This window comes from Corvus hawaiiensis, chromosome 3 (genome assembly GCF_020740725.1).
Source record: "Corvus hawaiiensis isolate bCorHaw1 chromosome 3, bCorHaw1.pri.cur, whole genome shotgun sequence".
In the NCBI taxonomy this organism is placed as follows: domain Eukaryota; kingdom Metazoa; phylum Chordata; class Aves; order Passeriformes; family Corvidae; genus Corvus; species Corvus hawaiiensis.
In genome coordinates, this window is record NC_063215.1 from 80,504,555 (window position 1) to 80,521,951 (window position 17,397).

General features: G+C 39.9%; 1 protein-coding gene across 1 annotated transcript; it reads left to right on the top strand.

Moving 5' to 3' along the window:
• The first annotated feature begins 782 nt into the window (after positions 1 to 782).
• LOC125324186 (plasminogen-like) lies at positions 783 to 16,345 on the top strand. The gene is made up of 12 exons (XM_048299819.1): positions 783 to 878; positions 3,695 to 3,830; positions 4,469 to 4,575; positions 5,868 to 5,982; positions 7,007 to 7,170; positions 7,744 to 7,873; positions 7,997 to 8,115; positions 9,559 to 9,721; positions 10,593 to 10,723; positions 11,585 to 11,744; positions 13,269 to 13,370; positions 16,030 to 16,345. Exons 1-12 carry the CDS (start codon positions 830 to 832, stop codon positions 16,145 to 16,147), a joined length of 1,494 nt encoding a protein of 497 aa, XP_048155776.1. The 5' UTR covers positions 783 to 829; the 3' UTR covers positions 16,148 to 16,345.
• The last annotated feature ends 1,052 nt before the right edge of the window (positions 16,346 to 17,397 follow it).

Consider the following 17,397-nt stretch of genomic DNA (forward strand, 5'->3'; position numbering starts at 1 on the left):
CTAAAGCCTACTCTGACTGGCCAGGCAAACCAGCTGAAACTCCTGAAGGCATTATGGCTGGGAATGCCTGGTTTGCCTTAGCTGAGCCCTATGGGGTTGACAGACGTGACAGATGTTGCTGAAGTGCATGGGGCACCCTGCGTACACCCTGAGGTCTGGACAGACTTGAGATATCAGTGGCTTTGCCTGGGGGTCAAAGGCATATCATACACTGAAGCAAAGTGAATGCTGCCTCCCAAGTCATGAACAACAAAAAACAAACCAGAAATGGAAAAAAGCTGAGGGAAGTAATTTTCTTTCCTCCAGAAAGGGCACTGGAGGTTGTTAAAAACAATTCTGATACAGATTTAGCATTATCAGGGTCTGTTTTGGAGGACTGACTTACACAAAAGCATAAACCAGAAGCAGCTCCAATCTAAAGCAGTCCAAGTCCGTGACTGAAAATACTACTGAGACATAAAGCTGAATATCCAGAACTATATAGAATTAGATGTGTGGATTGTGTCTTGTTGCCATACTTTCCACCACTATGATCCTCATCTTTACCTTAGCAAAGTGATGCCAAGCAATCTGAGAAAAAAAACCCAGGTCCCACAAAAGAAGAAAGTGCCTTCACATTTCCCAGTATCCAGTAGAAATTATTGAGACTGATTTGGTAATCCATCCAAATCAAGGTTGTTTTAATAGCCATGGCAAGGGGGGCACAGCATGGGAGAATGATTAACTTAATCCTCCTACCTTGTTTGTTTGATGCTGCCTCACTCCAGTGCGAGTCAATAAAACTTTGTGCACTGACACACAACTTCCAGCACCTGCCAGCTGGGCCAAAATGGGGATTAGCAAAGCTGCCTTTCTCTTTCTTTTCTTGCTCAGCTCAGGTAAGAGTCCTTTGACTTCTGCTTGTCTAGGTGAGACTGGGGCCAAACACTAGCAAGCTCTATGTGTTGAAGGTAGATCCCTAAGCCAATGCATCGCTCATTTCCTGGACAATGGCTGATGTGGGCCTTGCAGGTCAGAAAGAGTTGCTGTAGAATGAAGTGAGAGCTGTGTTGTTCCACAGTCGTGTTCATCAGTGACACCAGAAGAGCAGCAGCTTTGGTGTCTGCATGGGCAACTCCTGGCTCCCGGCAAACATCTCCCATGTCCAGAGATGGGGGCACCTTTGGGAAGCAGCCTGTCAAAGGCTTGTACAAAACCCATAGCAGTCAGTGAGAAGTCATCTCTGATTTCAGCAGGCTTTGGATCAAATGCTAAAGGTAAAGCTGTGCTTACTGCCAAGCATTGTTAAGCACAGTGGTACTGATCTTCATCCTTTATGACAGGAGTTTTAAAGCTTTGAAATGGAATATTTAAAACAAAATTTAAAATGAACAGGTTCCCTTATATTCCAGAAATTTCACATTCTGTTTTCAAACACTTATAATAAAATGTTCTCCTTTGTTTTCCTGATGGCAGTAGGTAGAAATTTACTCTTCAGTAACCTAGATCACCTTTTCCAGGAATATGTTCAGAACTCTTTTTTACAATTCCAAAAGAAGATAGGTATTCCACTAAAGGTAATATATTAATTTTAAGCTTATCTACAAATTCTGTAAATCAATATTCCATGTGCAGTATACATTTCAATCAGATGTCAATCAGATACCATACTCTCTTGTACTTTGAAATTACATATAGTTGCATGGCACTTAAATGACTTTTTAAATGTACTGATAAATATATATCAGTACAGTTTTTATGAGTTTTTAATAGTTCAGACACTTAAAGTCAGAATACCAGGGACATATTATTGGATGATTGTGCCAGGTTATAAAAGACAACTAAGGAAGTGGGGGGTTTATTTGATCATTGTTATCAACTCTAGCTGACTTGCTTGAAAGTGATGATCTACAACTGCCTTAAAAACCAATTTTTATGTTTTCTGGGTTAGTATTGGTCAAATCTGGAAAGATGCATATATAAAAGAAGAAACTAGTTTGTTCACATATATTTAAATATTCTGTTCAATTATCATGTGCAATGTCTGAGTTTATAAAGATTTTAGTCAGACTAATACATTTCCCTGATGCATTTGAAATCTTTCATATTTTTTTCTTAAGTTTATACTTTGCAGCGTTTTTCATGCAACCTTTTCCTTTCTATTATCTAAGCTTCTGCCAATCTGTGTTGCCTTTTACTTTATGCATGTCATCCAAAATCCCATGTAATCATTCTTAAACCAACTGTAATAATTTTTTTTTTCTTATAGTCACTGAAAAGGAATAGTATCCAAAGTAGTGCTCTTTGAAGAAACACAGAGTTTTAAGATGAGTCAATAAAGTTTGGAAAGGGGTATTTTCCTGTCCTGGTCCCCTGGAACAGTGACCTCAGTTAACTTAGGAAAAAATTCAGGAAAGGAAGCACTTGTTCACTGAATCCATCAGGAGAAATTAGTAGTCTAGACTATTGGTGCACCACATAGTCCTGCTGTAACAGCAGGATTAGATATGGGAAGCCTCAGTGTCAGGGATTTCTTAAGACGTGGGGTTTATAGCATTGAGCCAACTCAGCAAAAAGACACAGAAAATGCCCTCAGCCAATTAATAATCTTACTTTCACTAGCAGCCCAAATACCTTTTATTTTGTGTGAATCTGTGTCATATGGAGGTAGATGATGAATGGCCCATATGTCATGGGAATTAGTAACACTGGAGAGATGCTGCAGTGAATTCAGCCCTAATACGAATGCATAAATGAAAGATTCACAACATTACCTGTACAAAATTATGAACTTCCTGCATCTGTCAATAATAATCTAGATCGAAAAAATGAAATAATTAAACCATATCACTTGTGCAACATTGTAACCTGATGCTGGAGATGGAAAAAAACTCTTGTAGAAATTAGGAACAGAAACATAGAATCTTTATAGACATAAAAAGAAAAAAAGTCAATTAGATGGCAAACTCCATCGTGAGCAACAGTATTTTAGAGGTGTGTTAAATGTATTAGCAGGTACATCATATAAATCTTGTGCACATGCAGTTTTCAGATATAATAACACTAATTGATTTACTAATTTAAAATCTTGGGTTAATTTGTTGCAACAGAGACGTAGCCTGACAATTTCATTACTAAGTCTGCTCAACCCATTACAATAAAACAATGGTGGCCACTGTAAAAGGCTATACAGTAACTTTCTGATTGAGGTTTCTTGCTCTAGGGCAGGACATTTTGGGACAAACAACTAGGCAGTGACCAATAAAACTATAGGGATTGCACAACCCACATGACAGGCCATAATCTCACATCCACCTCATTCATGCTTCTCCAAAACTTTGATACAGGTATCACTTCCCTTCATCTTTCTCTAATCAGTGTTGACACCACTTAATCTCTCTCTCTGTTCCCCCTCACTCTTGTTTCACATTTCTTGTTTTTACCTTCAAACTCCTGCATAACTCTAATCAGAACTGCCTCTACATCTTTCTTCTGCTGCTTTTCTCCCATGACATGTTGCAGTCATTCAGCTCTGATTGTGTCAGGAGACAGAAATCACCTCAGAGTTCATCATCTTTTAACCAGAATTATGCAAAATAAATTGTGTCTTCACCTGTCCGAGCTACATGGAAAATGGGACTGAAATCCACAAATCTTCTTAACTGCAGAATTCTCATTTGTAATGTCTGATTCCTTTCCTTTCCTTTCCTTGCAGTGAAAGGAGATATACTGGATGACTATTTAAGAACAGATGGTGTTTGGATACTTACTCGAAATAAACAGTTTTACAAGACAAATAATGAAAAAGAATGTGCAGAGAAATGTGAAGCAGAAAGAAATTTAACCTGCAGGTAATTTCTGTTGAATCTTAAAACGGTGCCATTGTGTGTGTCTGCGTATCAATGATATGTTCCTAGTGTTGCTCAGAACCAACATCCCCACTCTGCTGCAGCTCTGCCTACAGCAGTGTCTCCCATGCCTGTGCCTTTAGCTTGTGACTTATCTCCACTCATAAATTACCACAAGATCAAGTAAAGAGTGGATTTACAATGTACTACTCATTTTATAGTAAATGTTCAAGCTCCTGTTTTTATCCAACATTACATGGAGAACTGCTTGAGCCTCTTTAGCTGGATGCTGCTTTGTTTCACAAGAGTGAAAGGTTTCTAATCCATTGTAGGGACAGACACTAGCCTGAGCAGCTAGGATGCTGCTGATAATGTTTTGCCAATGCAGTTTCTAGTTGCCCACACAATAACTTATTCACGTAGTCATATATCCTGAATAAGTGAGCCACTTGAGAGTAGTAGATAACACTAACCTCTTACTCAGTGTCTAAAGTACTGAGTGCAGTATCTGAAAGATAAAAATGAATAGCAGTGCTACCAAATTAATAATTTATAGAAAAATAATTATGAGTTGTATAATTTGAATTGCGTTTAAAATATTGCTTCCTATGTCAATATTGCTTCCTTCTCAATTTCAACAGGGCTTTCCTATTCACCAGGAAAAAGCTAGAGTGTTTAACACTGGCTGAAAATGCTAAAATGACAGTGATGTTCACCAGCACGGACACAGTTCTTTATGAGAAGAGAAGTATGTGTACAGTAAGATGCTACATATTTACTCATCAAGCCTATTCTAATGGCATCCATCTGTTCTCCGCTGCAGTGCTGGAGCAAATTCCTGTACAGGGCAGAAAACTAACAGAGAATTTGGGGGCCAAACAGGAAGAAGCCACATTACTAAAAATGCTGTTCAAGAAGGATCAAATACCAAGGCCTAGATCCATGGTGGTCTCTATGTGCCATTTGAACTCAGAAGTTACTTGTTGTCTTCCTTACAAACCCAGTTACACAGTCTTCACCTCCTCTCCCTGGGTGTTAGATATGTCCACATTTATTATTTAGACAGGCTAAAACAATTTAGGAGGAACCTCGCAACATCAGAAAGTCCATGGGCAAGGCTATTGACCAGCCATGGACATGCTGGGACCTGGGTCTCACTGTTGAAGCAGCAGTGACTAGACTTTTGGTCCCTCCAGAAGTACCATGCCAAACCAGGCAGCAGCTTCCTTTTAGCAAGACAAACAGCACAGACATTTGTAGTCCCAGCCACAAACTGTGATGGCAGTAACTATTGCAAGGTGTTCCAGCAAGGCTCAGTTTCTTCTATCACATTGCTCTCCTGTCCTTGCTCTAACATTTCCATTTTATATTTTGAGGTTTAGGGAGACTCCTCTTGTGCAAGCCAGAAAGGGGAAAAGGAAGGGGAAATCAAGATCACTGCCCTGAATATCTGGAGATTTTTCAGTGTCTGTTGCCAGTAAAAGCACCATCAATAAGATCTGCATTCTCTCTGCCTCGGAATCCAACTAGAAAAATACCTGGGATAGTCTGAGGCTAAGATGAATCAAAGATTTGGGGGCCACTTATGTGACAAGTGTATTTTGATAACTAAATATTTTTGGCTTAAAGGGATAGTTGGATGACACCCACACTGCAAATGTGCTTACAAACAATGCCTTTCAAAGAATCTCCAGCTGCTGGTGAAAGACATTCCTATTTATCCTGGTATTACAATAGTATAAGCATGTATTTTTTGCATGTCAAAACCAACTGTGATTTGATATAGCTGATCTCTTGACTTGATTTTGTTAGCTTTATAGCAATGCTTCAGAAATTTTTCTCATTAGATGCCTAGTAGTTGTAACTAATTTCTTTTAAAATACATTATAGAATCATAATGTTTGCAGGCACAAGAGGTTCAAAACATGAGTAAAACATGTTTCAGCATGTACAGATGAGCTTCAGTTATATCTGCAGATTTTCAGTGCCAGGAATGAATGTTGTAACACCTCTGAATTAACAAATTTGATTCCATTTCAGTTTACCTTATGGAGTGTAAAAGAGGGATTGGGACAGACTACAGAGGAACAGAAGCCAAGACTCAGAGGGGTATTCCATGCCAGAAGTGGGCAGAAAAAATACCCCACAAACCAAAGTATGCCTATTTTCATTTCTTTATGCTGTTCTGAACCTCTTCCAAGCTTCTTCATCTTCATATATATACACAGATTTACAGCGCAAGTTATCAAATCCTGTTGTCAGGTGACTTTTTAAAACAGCTTTATCTTCATCTGTATTGTTACTTTTGACTCCACTGGCAGAGAACTGCAATGATCTGGATAAGGAAAGGATGCATTGTCAGCTAGGGAAGTTGGGTCTAAATGTGAGGTGTCTTAAGCAGATTAAATGCTCCTTCTCTCAAAACTATGAAGATTTTGCTGTTGGTGACAGGGGGGTCATAATTGCTCTGCTCTGTATAAGGTGGTATCTGTCCACCTCTACGGCCCCTCTACCTGCCATACAGATAGTCAAAAAAAACCAAAACATCGAGAAGAGTATCCAAGGGTCAAATGGACCTGACCAGGTAGAGTTTTCTCAGGGCTGTTTGTCACTGGGCTCCCTGAAGCAAGTGGGGAAGCAGAGGTCCTGTTTCCTCTGATTTATGTTGAAAATTATTTTTGTTGTTATTCTAATGAAACTTGAATACACTTGCTTAGATAGTTTAAAAGTAATTTGGTCTTGTCTGGGAAGATTACTGTAGGAAGAAGCCTAGCACCACTTGCTTCAGATCTCTGTGTGACCTGGTTGTGTTTGGTGAATAGTCTCTAGAAATACATAACTTTTAAAGTAGCTCCATTAAGACAAACACGATAGAGCCACAGGTTGTCCCTACAGCTGGATGCATGTAATTAAGGACAACAACTGTCCTTTGAGATTGTCATCGTCCTTGCAGGCTGTAAGCTTGCTCCTTATTGGCAACTGGGACCTAGGGAGAAAGCTACTAATAATGGTAGTTACGGCATGTTTTTTCAGTTTTCATTTATGGCTTACAATGGGGAATCTGTTTCTCTCATTTTACTGTGAATTAATAAAATTCACAGCTAGGTGCACAAGTCGGACATTTCCCTTCTGTTCCACTAAAGTATGGGAATTAAAATAGAATTTTAATACTATTACAGTTATACACCCGAAAAACACCCCAATGCAGGGCTGGAGGAAAACTACTGCAGAAATCCTGATGGGGATGAAAGTGGACCTTGGTGTTACACAACAGATCCTGCTACGAGATTTGATTACTGTGCCATTCCAGAGTGTGAGGACCAGGTCACACACACTGGAGAAGGTATATTTACTTTCCAGAGAAGGGATGTTCAAGTAGGTAATATTATTCCTGCTACTTTTTGGTGCTTTATTTTTACAGATTGTTTTCAAATTAGAATTTAAATCAAGCTGAACTTAAAAAGTTCTCAACTCAGAGGTGTTTTCCTAATTGGCTTGAGTTATCAAAGTTCTTTGGTAATCATGGAAGAACTAAAATTTTCTGATAATTTGCTGATATAGTTTGCTTTATCTTCATCTGTCTTGTTACTTTGGACTCTACTGGCAAAGAACTGCAATGATCTGGATAAGGAATATATTGCTCTTGTACCAGTAATTTATGTAATTGTAACAAGAGTAAAGATTGACCCAAGTGCTGTGTTACACACTGAATTCCTATTGCTAGCAGCACATACAGATACAAATTCCTCCCTGCAAGTGAAACATATTCCTAAAGCATTATTAATTTGGCCAGGCTGTAATGCAGAGTCTTCTGAATTCCTTTCATTGTTAGCCTGAGCAAACCCCACTTCTCCTTCCAGTGTAGTCTTCCACAAATAGGCTGGTGCATTCCTCACTTTGTTTTCCTTCTGCCTAGGACCTACAGGGGAGTGCATGCAGTGTAATGGCGAGGATTACCATGGACAAGTTTCAAGAACAGAGTCTGGACTTGAGTGCCAACGCTGGGATGCCCAAGAGCCTCATATGCATGGATTTACCCAGAAACAGTGAGTGATGCTCAGCACTGAGTTCATTCCCACAGAGCCTGGGAGACCCTGCCTGCAGTCAGCCTTGTTGATACATCTGGCCATAGCTGACTCACGAGCTTCTCTTTCATTTTCAATGTGCAGCTATCCAGAGAAGGATCTGAAGATGAATTATTGCCGCAATCCTGATGGTGAACTTCAGCCCTGGTGTTTCACTACCAGCCCAAATAAACGCTGGGAATATTGCAACATTCCTCACTGCTGTGAGTCTGATTTCCTGAGATGACTCCAGAGGGTAGCTCTTCTCATTAAAATTATGCAGGGAGGGGAAAGACAAGAAACCACAGTTCTGAGTAACCTAAACATACCTCTGTGAAGCAGGAGAAGTGCACGTTAATAAGCAGAATCACTCATTAAATTTCTGTTATGTAAAACCAGGTATGGTCAGTGAGGATGCAGGTGTCACGAAGAGCAATAAGGCCAAAGATGTTATGGAAAACCATAATTTGCCTTTAACCACTTTACTTTTCAACTTACCCGGGAGGCAGGACATTCAGATTAAATCAGGTGGTAGTTTACTGCTGATCTGCTAACTCACAGAAATCATCTGAATTGCCATGTGGCCACACTGTGATATTTTACCTGGGTCTGATCAGCACAGCCAGCACTGCCTTTTTCTTAGCAAGGGATGAATCCTGAGAAACAAGTTCAGACCTCATGAGAGAAACCTGACATACCAGCGAGCTAGCTTAACTCATTAAGCAGAGACCACTAAATCTGGATGTTTCCAAGGCACTGAATTAAGAGATAACATTGCCAATTGTAGAAGTGGATTGTGCTTTGAGAAAAAAAATTTAGAAGTGTGTTTTTCCTCTCTAGAGCTTGCTTTCTTATGTATCTGCACTTGCCAGTGCTCTAAGCAGTGGGGTGTGTTTGCTAGATGTAGTTCTCTTCACCATGCTTAATTACAGATGGCAGAATAACTATTTATAGACTTCTGTATGATAAATTGTGAATGTTACCAAAGCATTTCCATCCTGTGCCTAAAACTTAAAGTTTAAGGAACACACCAACCTTTTAGGGTTATACTCATGTCTTTGGGAAATTCTGTATATTATAGGTATGTGCTGTAAATTCATTTTCCATTTGCCCTCTGCAGGTTCTATGTCTCTGATCATTACTCTTATTTTCTTTGCTGCTCCCCACATGGCAGACCATTTCACTTTCTTTCTTTTTTTCACTATTCCTTCTGCCTCTCTTTCCCAATTCACTGGCTCCAAAGGCTCAGCTCCAAGGTTGCTTTGCTTTCTCTCACAATTTCTTCCTGGCCCTTTCTGCCCTTCCATGCTACCTGTATTATATTCTGTACTCCATCTCACTTGGGTTTACAAGACTGTACAGGACTACTTACTGCCTTTCCTGTTCTGCTCTCAGGGGACAGCACGCACAGAGTCTGGCTCAACCCAGCAGAGTTATTTACTGGCTGCTGTAAAAGGGCAGACATAGGACATCCATCTGGCAGACTGGAGGCTCATAAAAATGTACTCTTTGATTTTGACATGGCTTTTAACCAGATTAACCTCTGCTGAAAGAAAAAAAAAAGCATCTTCAATATTATATTTTTGAAAGCACTACTTATCAGTATTTTTCTCCCTTCCCCCCTGTGCTCTCCCCTCCCCTCTCCTTTTTTTCTTTTCCTGTTCCAGCTACACACCCACCAGTCTCTGGCCTAGACTCCCAGTGTCTTTCAGGGAAAGGAGAAGACTATCGAGGAAGGATATCCATCACCGAATCAGGAAATGCCTGTCAACACTGGAACACACAGTTTCCTCACAAACATGGTTGGATTCCTGACAGATACCCCTGCAAGTACGCTGAGTCTCATCGTTGTAACAAATACCAAAGAACAGAGTTATTCCCTATGAATCCAAATGCAGAGGCAAGAGGAGCACAGGTTTTCCTCATTTATGTTATGTTGTACTCTCGCTGTTTGTCAGTGCTCATTACTCCTGTCCAAGTCTTGCTCTTCATTTTTTTCTGCCTCCCTGTTTATTCTCAGGTATTTTTCTCACCTGTCTCCTCCACATCCCACTGCAGAGCTATAAGTAGTTCACTACTTTTATATTAAAATTCCCTTGGCTGTGTTTTGGCACATTTTCAATGCATTACTCTTCTGGAAGAGTGATGCTCCAAGGACAACATACTCCAATACATCCTTGTGCTCCAAGGTCAGAGGAACTGGGTTTGCAGAGCATTAGCAATGTGCAGGAATAGCTGGGACTGACTGGCTTATAGCTCTGCAGTTTGATCCAGCAAGTTTTCCTAGGCACGTGAAACCCTGTCCATTATCACAGGGCAGAGAGCAGCATGCACCAGTGCTCCTATCTACACACTTCCAGTCTGTCACATCCAGCCTTGCCTGGTTCTGACTGTAATCTCAGGGGTATCAGTGCCTTCTGTTTTGAAGTCAGCTGTTACTGCTGCATCTTGGCCTCAACAATAAGAGCAGAAAGTGTAAGCATCGGAGAAGTTCTTCCTGTTATCTTCAGCATTTATACCGTAAAGTCGAAGATCATTGATTAGTCCCAAAGCAGTGATGCATGGGTTAATCAATCTCCAGAAAGAATAAATACACCACTGAGCTGAATTCTGCATGCAGTAGTTGTTAATAGTCATGCACGCAACTCTTCTGGATTTCTATGAATGGTTTAAAGTCAGTGTTCCTGTTTCCTGTTTTAAGGGGCTTAGAGGAAAACTACTGTAGAAACCCTGATGGAGAGAAGAAGCCTTGGTGCTATACCACCAGCAGCAGCGTTAGATGGGAATATTGCACAATTCCTCCCTGTGACAGGACAGATCAAGGGATTGCTGGTATGGATAGCGGAGTGTACTTGTGATAAGGACTTTAAAACAGTGAAAGATTTATTGTTTCGTATTGTAAATGTATTAACTCTTTTTTTCAGTCACTTTGTCACTGTTAATGTTTGTCTGCCTGGCATGTTGCAAAATCTGCCAAATATTAAACTTTCAATGGTTAAGGAAATACAGTGATGGTTGCAAATCACTAGTTGACTCAACAGAAGAATTATAGAATGAAAGATATTTATGCTTTTATATTCCTTTTTTTCCCAAAGGCAGGCCAATTATAGCAAGTTCATTGAAAAATTAAAAGCAAGTTTAAACACATGAAAAATTGCTAAATAAAATGAACTCCCATTTTTGGAAATTAGCAACAAAAATAGGATAGGAGCTTCCAAAGCAATAAAAATCACATTGAAACATTCATTCATTTAAGCACAAAAAATAACAAGAAAGTCTTAGCACAACCAAAAGGATAATAGAGAGATTGAAGTTTAACATAATGTCTGAAAAATTTATCATGGGCACAATCACCAGTATCTAATCTTTGAGGATTTTTCAACTTTCTTGAAGTTGAACTTTCTTGAACTTTCTTATCTTTAATTCTAACATGTTCACATAAGCCAAAGTGAAACTGACTGGTGAACACCACCTTCACTGAACAACATCTAACATAACCAGATAAAACTGTGAAAGTTTTCTCAGTATGTTTGGAAATGCCCTTCTGCTGCAGGTGTGATGATTTCACTGGATGCTGTCTGCATAAACAAGTCAATCATTTTTGTCATGCTGTGTGTTTGAGGCTTTCTTGTGCCTGCTCAGTAAGAACATAAAATTCTGATGCCAAAGACCAGTTTCTGTTGTTCGCCGCAGATGTGCCCGCACAAGTTCCCCAACCAGAGGAGTGCTACCGAGGCAAAGGCCAGAGTTATCGTGGCACAACTTCCGTCACTGCATCGGGAAAGAAGTGCCAGGCCTGGAACTCCATGTTCCCACACAGGCACATAAAAACCCCAGACAGATTCCCAGACGCGTATGTTTATCTCACTTTTTCTCGCTTTCTCTGGCAATAACTATTGCTGGTTATATTATCTTTGCACATCTATGATTTAAAACACTGATAGGGAATATGTCTATAAGAGTCAACTTTTCTAAGATACAGAAAGGTTTTCTGTTAGTCTCATTTTTAAGAATTGTGTTTTCTTGTTATCTAAATTCTGTAAGTAAGTAAGATACAGCTGTGTCCCTTACTCTTAAATCTGATCATCTGTAACCAACACCAGGAGACTTGTATCCAGAGACTGGGCATCTGCTGAAATATGTGTTTTGTTTATGAATTTGAGACTTTTTGTTGTGGCCTTTCTAATGATTTAATCTGGGGAGGACACAGCATTTATGATGCAAAACACGCAGTCAGATATATCATGCTTAGAAATACCATCTAAGCGTTCTTTGCAGGTGGAAATGGGCACTCAGAATTGCATACGCTGAAATTTCCCCTTATCTGCTTCAGACTAACAAAACTGTACCAGCGCTGACTGGACCAGTGATAAGATAATCAACATCACTAATGTGCCAGTTTTTAGTAAGTGTAGGAAAGCAACAGGATTACAATTGTGAGGAAATACATCATGCTTGGTGTATTATAACTATAACCAGGAAGGGTGATACTTTTCTTATTTTTTTGCCCTTTTTATGATGTCATCCTAAATAATTTGAAATTTTCAGTTCTATTTTGGCATCAAAAAACTTCAGCATCCTCAGAGGGGATGATATCTTTCAAAAACATTTAAAAAAATTAAAATCAAGCTGTGAAAATGTGGAAATCATGTTCTGTCATATTCAGAGAAAAAGCATTTCAGTTCTTTTTTATTCTGAGACTGTGCTGTGAATCAGGACGGGGAAACACTGCAACTGTGAAAATTATTGAAGAGAGAAATTCTACTCCCCCGTGCCCCAGCAAGCACAGACATGGTAGTGGTCTCACTGAAGTCAGTAGAAACGGGGTCTGGGGAATATAAGAGGGAACCAATTGCATAAGCATCTATTTGCCATTCTTCTGAATATGAGAACGAACCCTTTGACATTTAAAAAAAATTTTGGAAAAGCCTAAGTGCCCACCAATAGTATGACTCTTCCTCCATATTTATTACTAATTCACACATTCTCACAGTTGCGTATGCTTATACATGCATACTTAGAAATGAAAATAATTGCCATATGGGGCAATTATTTAGGTACTCAGTGCCTTGAAATACTACAGCCAGAATATAATAGTATATTATAAGCCAGTAAAAGAGTATAAGCCAGTAGTTGAATTATGTTTCCTTATGCATAAATATATTCAAGACTCCAATATGCATGTGAAATATAACTCTTCACTAGCATCACAGCCACGAATGTGTTTGCTGGTAATAGCATATCTGGCCATAAATAAAACCAATAATAAATGTATTTATTTGTACAGAGTAGATGTACATAGTACATCTTTTTGTCAAGATAGTCCTATGCTTACTTTCAGTCTTACACAGCATGACTGTAGACTTTATTTGTGCAGGGATTTGAGGGACAACTATTGCAGAAACCCAGATGGTGACAGCAGCCCATGGTGTTTCACCACTGACCTCAACACGATATGGGAGTACTGCAATCTCAAGAGGTGTGATGATCATACACAAGAGCCTGCACCAATGACTACCTTGCAATGATGGAACAAAACATTGGCCCAACTACACCAACCACATCTGGTAACAGCTGGCTATAAGTGTCACCTCCTGTAGAACCTGTGGGTAAAGGAAATAGCAATCCATCAAAATTACTCGAGTGTCATGGTTTAACCACAGCCAGAAACTAAGCCAGAACCATGCAGCTGCTCACTCATTCCCCCATCCCTTCTTTGGTGGGGAGGAGAACTGAAAAAAAAAAAAAGAGTCATGAGATAAGAATGCTTTAATAATTGAAACAAAACTATGTATAATAACTATAATAATAATAAGAGCAGCAATAATAATTGTAATGAAAACATGAGAGAGGGATAAAACCCAAGGAACACAAGTGATGCAATACGAGTGAACAATACAACTGCTGACCAATGCCCAGCCTGTTCCTGAGCAGCAATTAGTGGCTCTGTCCAGTGTATGTAAAAAACATGTTTTTCTACAGTTGGAATATCCCTTGCTTCCACCCAGCTTCTTGTGCACCTCCTCACTGGCAGAGAATGGGAAACTGCAAAGTCCTTGAGTTAGAGTACACACTACTTAGCAACAACCAAAATACCAGTGTGTTATCAACATTATTCTCATACTAAACCTGAAACACAGCACTGTACCAGCTACTAAGAAGAAAATTAACTCTATCTAAGCCAAAACCAGGACACTGACTAGGCCTGCAACATAACAGTTACATCCCTCCTGCAGCTTTCAGATCTGTACTGCTGAATTTTGCAGCAAGCGCTCTTTAGTTAGTACGTGTCCTGTAGCCTATGTCATTTTACAGTGCATTCTGAAGGACGTCTTTTTAATTTACATGAACAAGAGGAAAACAGACAACATTTCTAGTATTTCTCTAGCCATGTGCTACTGAAATACAGAAATGTTATTATTATAGGAATTTTGCTTGTTTTCAGGGGGGTGATCTTTGCTTGTGTTGTTCACAGGCAGCTTTGTTTTACAAAATGAGGTAAATGAGGTTTTGCTCTGTCCTGTTTTGTTACTTCCTTAATTAATAGTCTACATTGGTCAAAGTGGTATGACATTTCTGAAAGTATTGTCGAGCTTTGCATGGGTTACCTATTTTGCAAAGGAAGGTGGAAGGGTTGAACAAAAGATACATTCCTAAATTGAGTTGTGTGCTCTTCTTACTCACATGCAGCAGAAAAAAAGTACCTGTAGCAATGTCCTTGGAAGCAAAAGTTGCTCTTCCAGTCTAACGGGCTGCTGAAATAAGCTTCTCTCATCAAAGTGCTTACTGATACCAATTTAGTAAAAACCTTGAAATCTTTCCAGATATTTGCAATATGTTACAGAAAATGTTTAGCCTGAAGTTCCTTCATATGAATATGTAATCATCATGAATTTATGAATGGCAGTATCAAAAATAGTTAATTGTGTGGTGGATTTACTTTGGGAAGCACAGATAACTGTCAGGTAAGAATAATCTTTGAGTATAAGCAGGTCAATGCATATAATTTGGACTTTCAAGGCTCAGAAACAGTTTCAGAAGCTCAACAATTCTGCACGAAGCCCAAGAACTGAGGTATACAGAGCATTTTTTTCTTAAGTCACACAGTCAACCAGACTAGTAGGCAAATTGTGTAGGGTAATATCCTACTCATACTAGCCCAGTGCTGTGAATACCCCACTCACCTGAAGCAAAGCCTGTAATACACTGCCTGAACATAGAGACTGTGGGCAGTGCATTCATTGATAGAGTCAAAAATCATTGGACATAGGTATTTATATGCTGCATGCCTGGATTCTGGATTTTAAGGAACAGCATTAAAACAGTTTAATTATTTTTGTCCAGATCAAGTAGATCGGAGATGTGGAAAATTAGGAAACTTCCATTTTTTTATGTGTAATTGAGCTTACAGTGATCTGGGGATGTACTCACATCCATGACTGGTGGATCTTCAGACCAAGAGCATGGCCTGGATGCTTAGAAACTACTTTTTTTTCCCCCAATTCTTTTACTCTAGTGATGCCTTTTCCTGGTCTTAAAATCAAGACTCAAACACAGTTAGAAGGGGAAAAGGGGTTTTACCTCTGTATTTATTTTAAGGATCCTTAGGTGCACTAAGTCCAGGTCGAATGCACCAAAATGCACACGTCAATGCCCACCCACGAAAGATCTGGTATAACAATATAGGTCTTACTAATTAGCATATCTATCAAAAATTCCCCAATGAGAGGCTCCAGTGAGCCTCCCTTCCCCAGGAACCTTCCCCTGGACGTTCTATCTCAGTTTACAAAATGTGTTCTGGAGAGGACCTTGGTGTCTGGGGCTTTCTGATCCCTAACTACGAGGCTTCTAAGATGTTTAGTCTCCTAGCTTAACAAAATTAAGTCTAAGAATGTAGGCAAAAAGCACTAAGAATACAAAAAGCCATAAAAAGGTATATAAAAGGGGTATAAAAGAAAAGGCAAAAAAACATCATGGCATCGCCAGCAGGTCTAATAAAACACTTTCTCAAGTCCTTGTGTCAGTCACATTTTGAGGCCTTTGGAGTTACAATATTATTCCTGCCAGTATTTTGCTGTTTGCATGCCTAGTGTCTCTATTACTAGAGGAATCACTTTATACTCTCTTTTCCTCCCTAGGCTGAAGTTGAAGGACCTCTGGTCTGCCAAGAGAAGGACATATTTGTCCAATATGGAGTTACTCTTGGAGACTGAACTGTACTCAGCCATCAAAGCCTGGTTTTGTCCGAATTCCTAGTTTTGTTTCTTGGATCAAGAATGCAATGGCTTCCCACTGAATCTGGATGCAGGCTAAGTGTCCTGGAAAGCAGTCCCTGTGTCAGAAACAACATTCCAAGCATGGTTTTACAAATTATGTAATAATTCATAGGAATCTTAAATAAATACCACTACTGGCTGGGTGTAAGTAGCTATTGCAAAGCAATAGGCAAGCTGACCAATTGCTACTGTCTGTCAGTGTCCGTGTTGTACCTGCGTGAGTCAACCATGTTGCACGTGGCAGCAGCTATAAGGCTCCTACTCCACCCCTGTTACACCCCAAATACTTAAATAGGCACTAAACTGAAGGTTTCTTTACTCTAGTTGGTGCAAAGGGAAATCCCAACCAGATATTCTCAAGAGGTGAAAAATCACACAAAAGTTTACTGGCAAAAATATAGAAAATTAAGGGACTTTGGCAAAAGGATTGAATAGGACATGATATTCAACACAAAACCACTAATAGCATTACTGAACATTAATTTAGTATTTAGCATTTACTTTCACCCGGAAACCTTTAAACCTATGAGATGTGATGTTACCCACAAAGTTCCATGAAAAGAGAATTAGGATAAGAAAGACAGAGAGAAAGAAAGACAGACAGACAGAAGAGAGATAGAAAAACACACATAGAACTACCAGCTCCTAGGATTCCACCGTGGGTGAGATAGGAATTCCAGGAAACTGGCAGGGTCAAGGCCATGTGCTCACCTCGTGCTCCATCTTTTAAGCCCCTGGGCCTCCATGGGCCTTCCCCCTAAAGAGAGACTTCCAGTTGCTTGGCCAATCAGGGGCTGGGATAGCATCACCCCCCCCTCCCCATTTGATTGATTGATTGATATCTCTGCCAGGGCTTGGGGGGTCTGGGGGCAGGGCAGAGTGCTGCCTCACCTAGCAGCACACAAGCATTCCAAACACCCCAAAAAAGACACTAAACTTATCCAGTCTCTGACAACCACTCCATGTTTCAAGACATCAACTGGGACCACGACCCTGGGACCTTTCCTCTCCTGGTCCCATCTAGCAGACGGAGTAGAGAGGAATGAAGAGGAAAGAATAATGGGAAATTGCTACACCAATAAAAACTAGCTAATATCTTTTTATGCAGTTCATTCCCCCCACGACCCTGTGAGTCAAAAATCTGCAGGACAATCAGGCTCTAGGGGGTGGGAATTCATGCAGCAGTCTTTCAGCACCCAAAGAATCCAGCAGATCATCCAAGATGCCCTG

Bases quoted from the DNA above. Each gene is read 5' to 3' on its own strand.
- LOC125324186 (XM_048299819.1), top strand. From the start codon at position 830: ATGGGGATTAGCAAAGCTGCCTTTCTCTTTCTTTTCTTGCTCAGCTCA. The intron at 4,576-5,867 runs GTATGTGTACAG...ATTCCATTTCAG, and splicing joins AGTTCTTTATGAGAAGAGAA to TTTACCTTATGGAGTGTAAA. The intron at 10,724-11,584 runs GTATGGATAGCG...TGTTCGCCGCAG, and splicing joins GACAGATCAAGGGATTGCTG to ATGTGCCCGCACAAGTTCCC.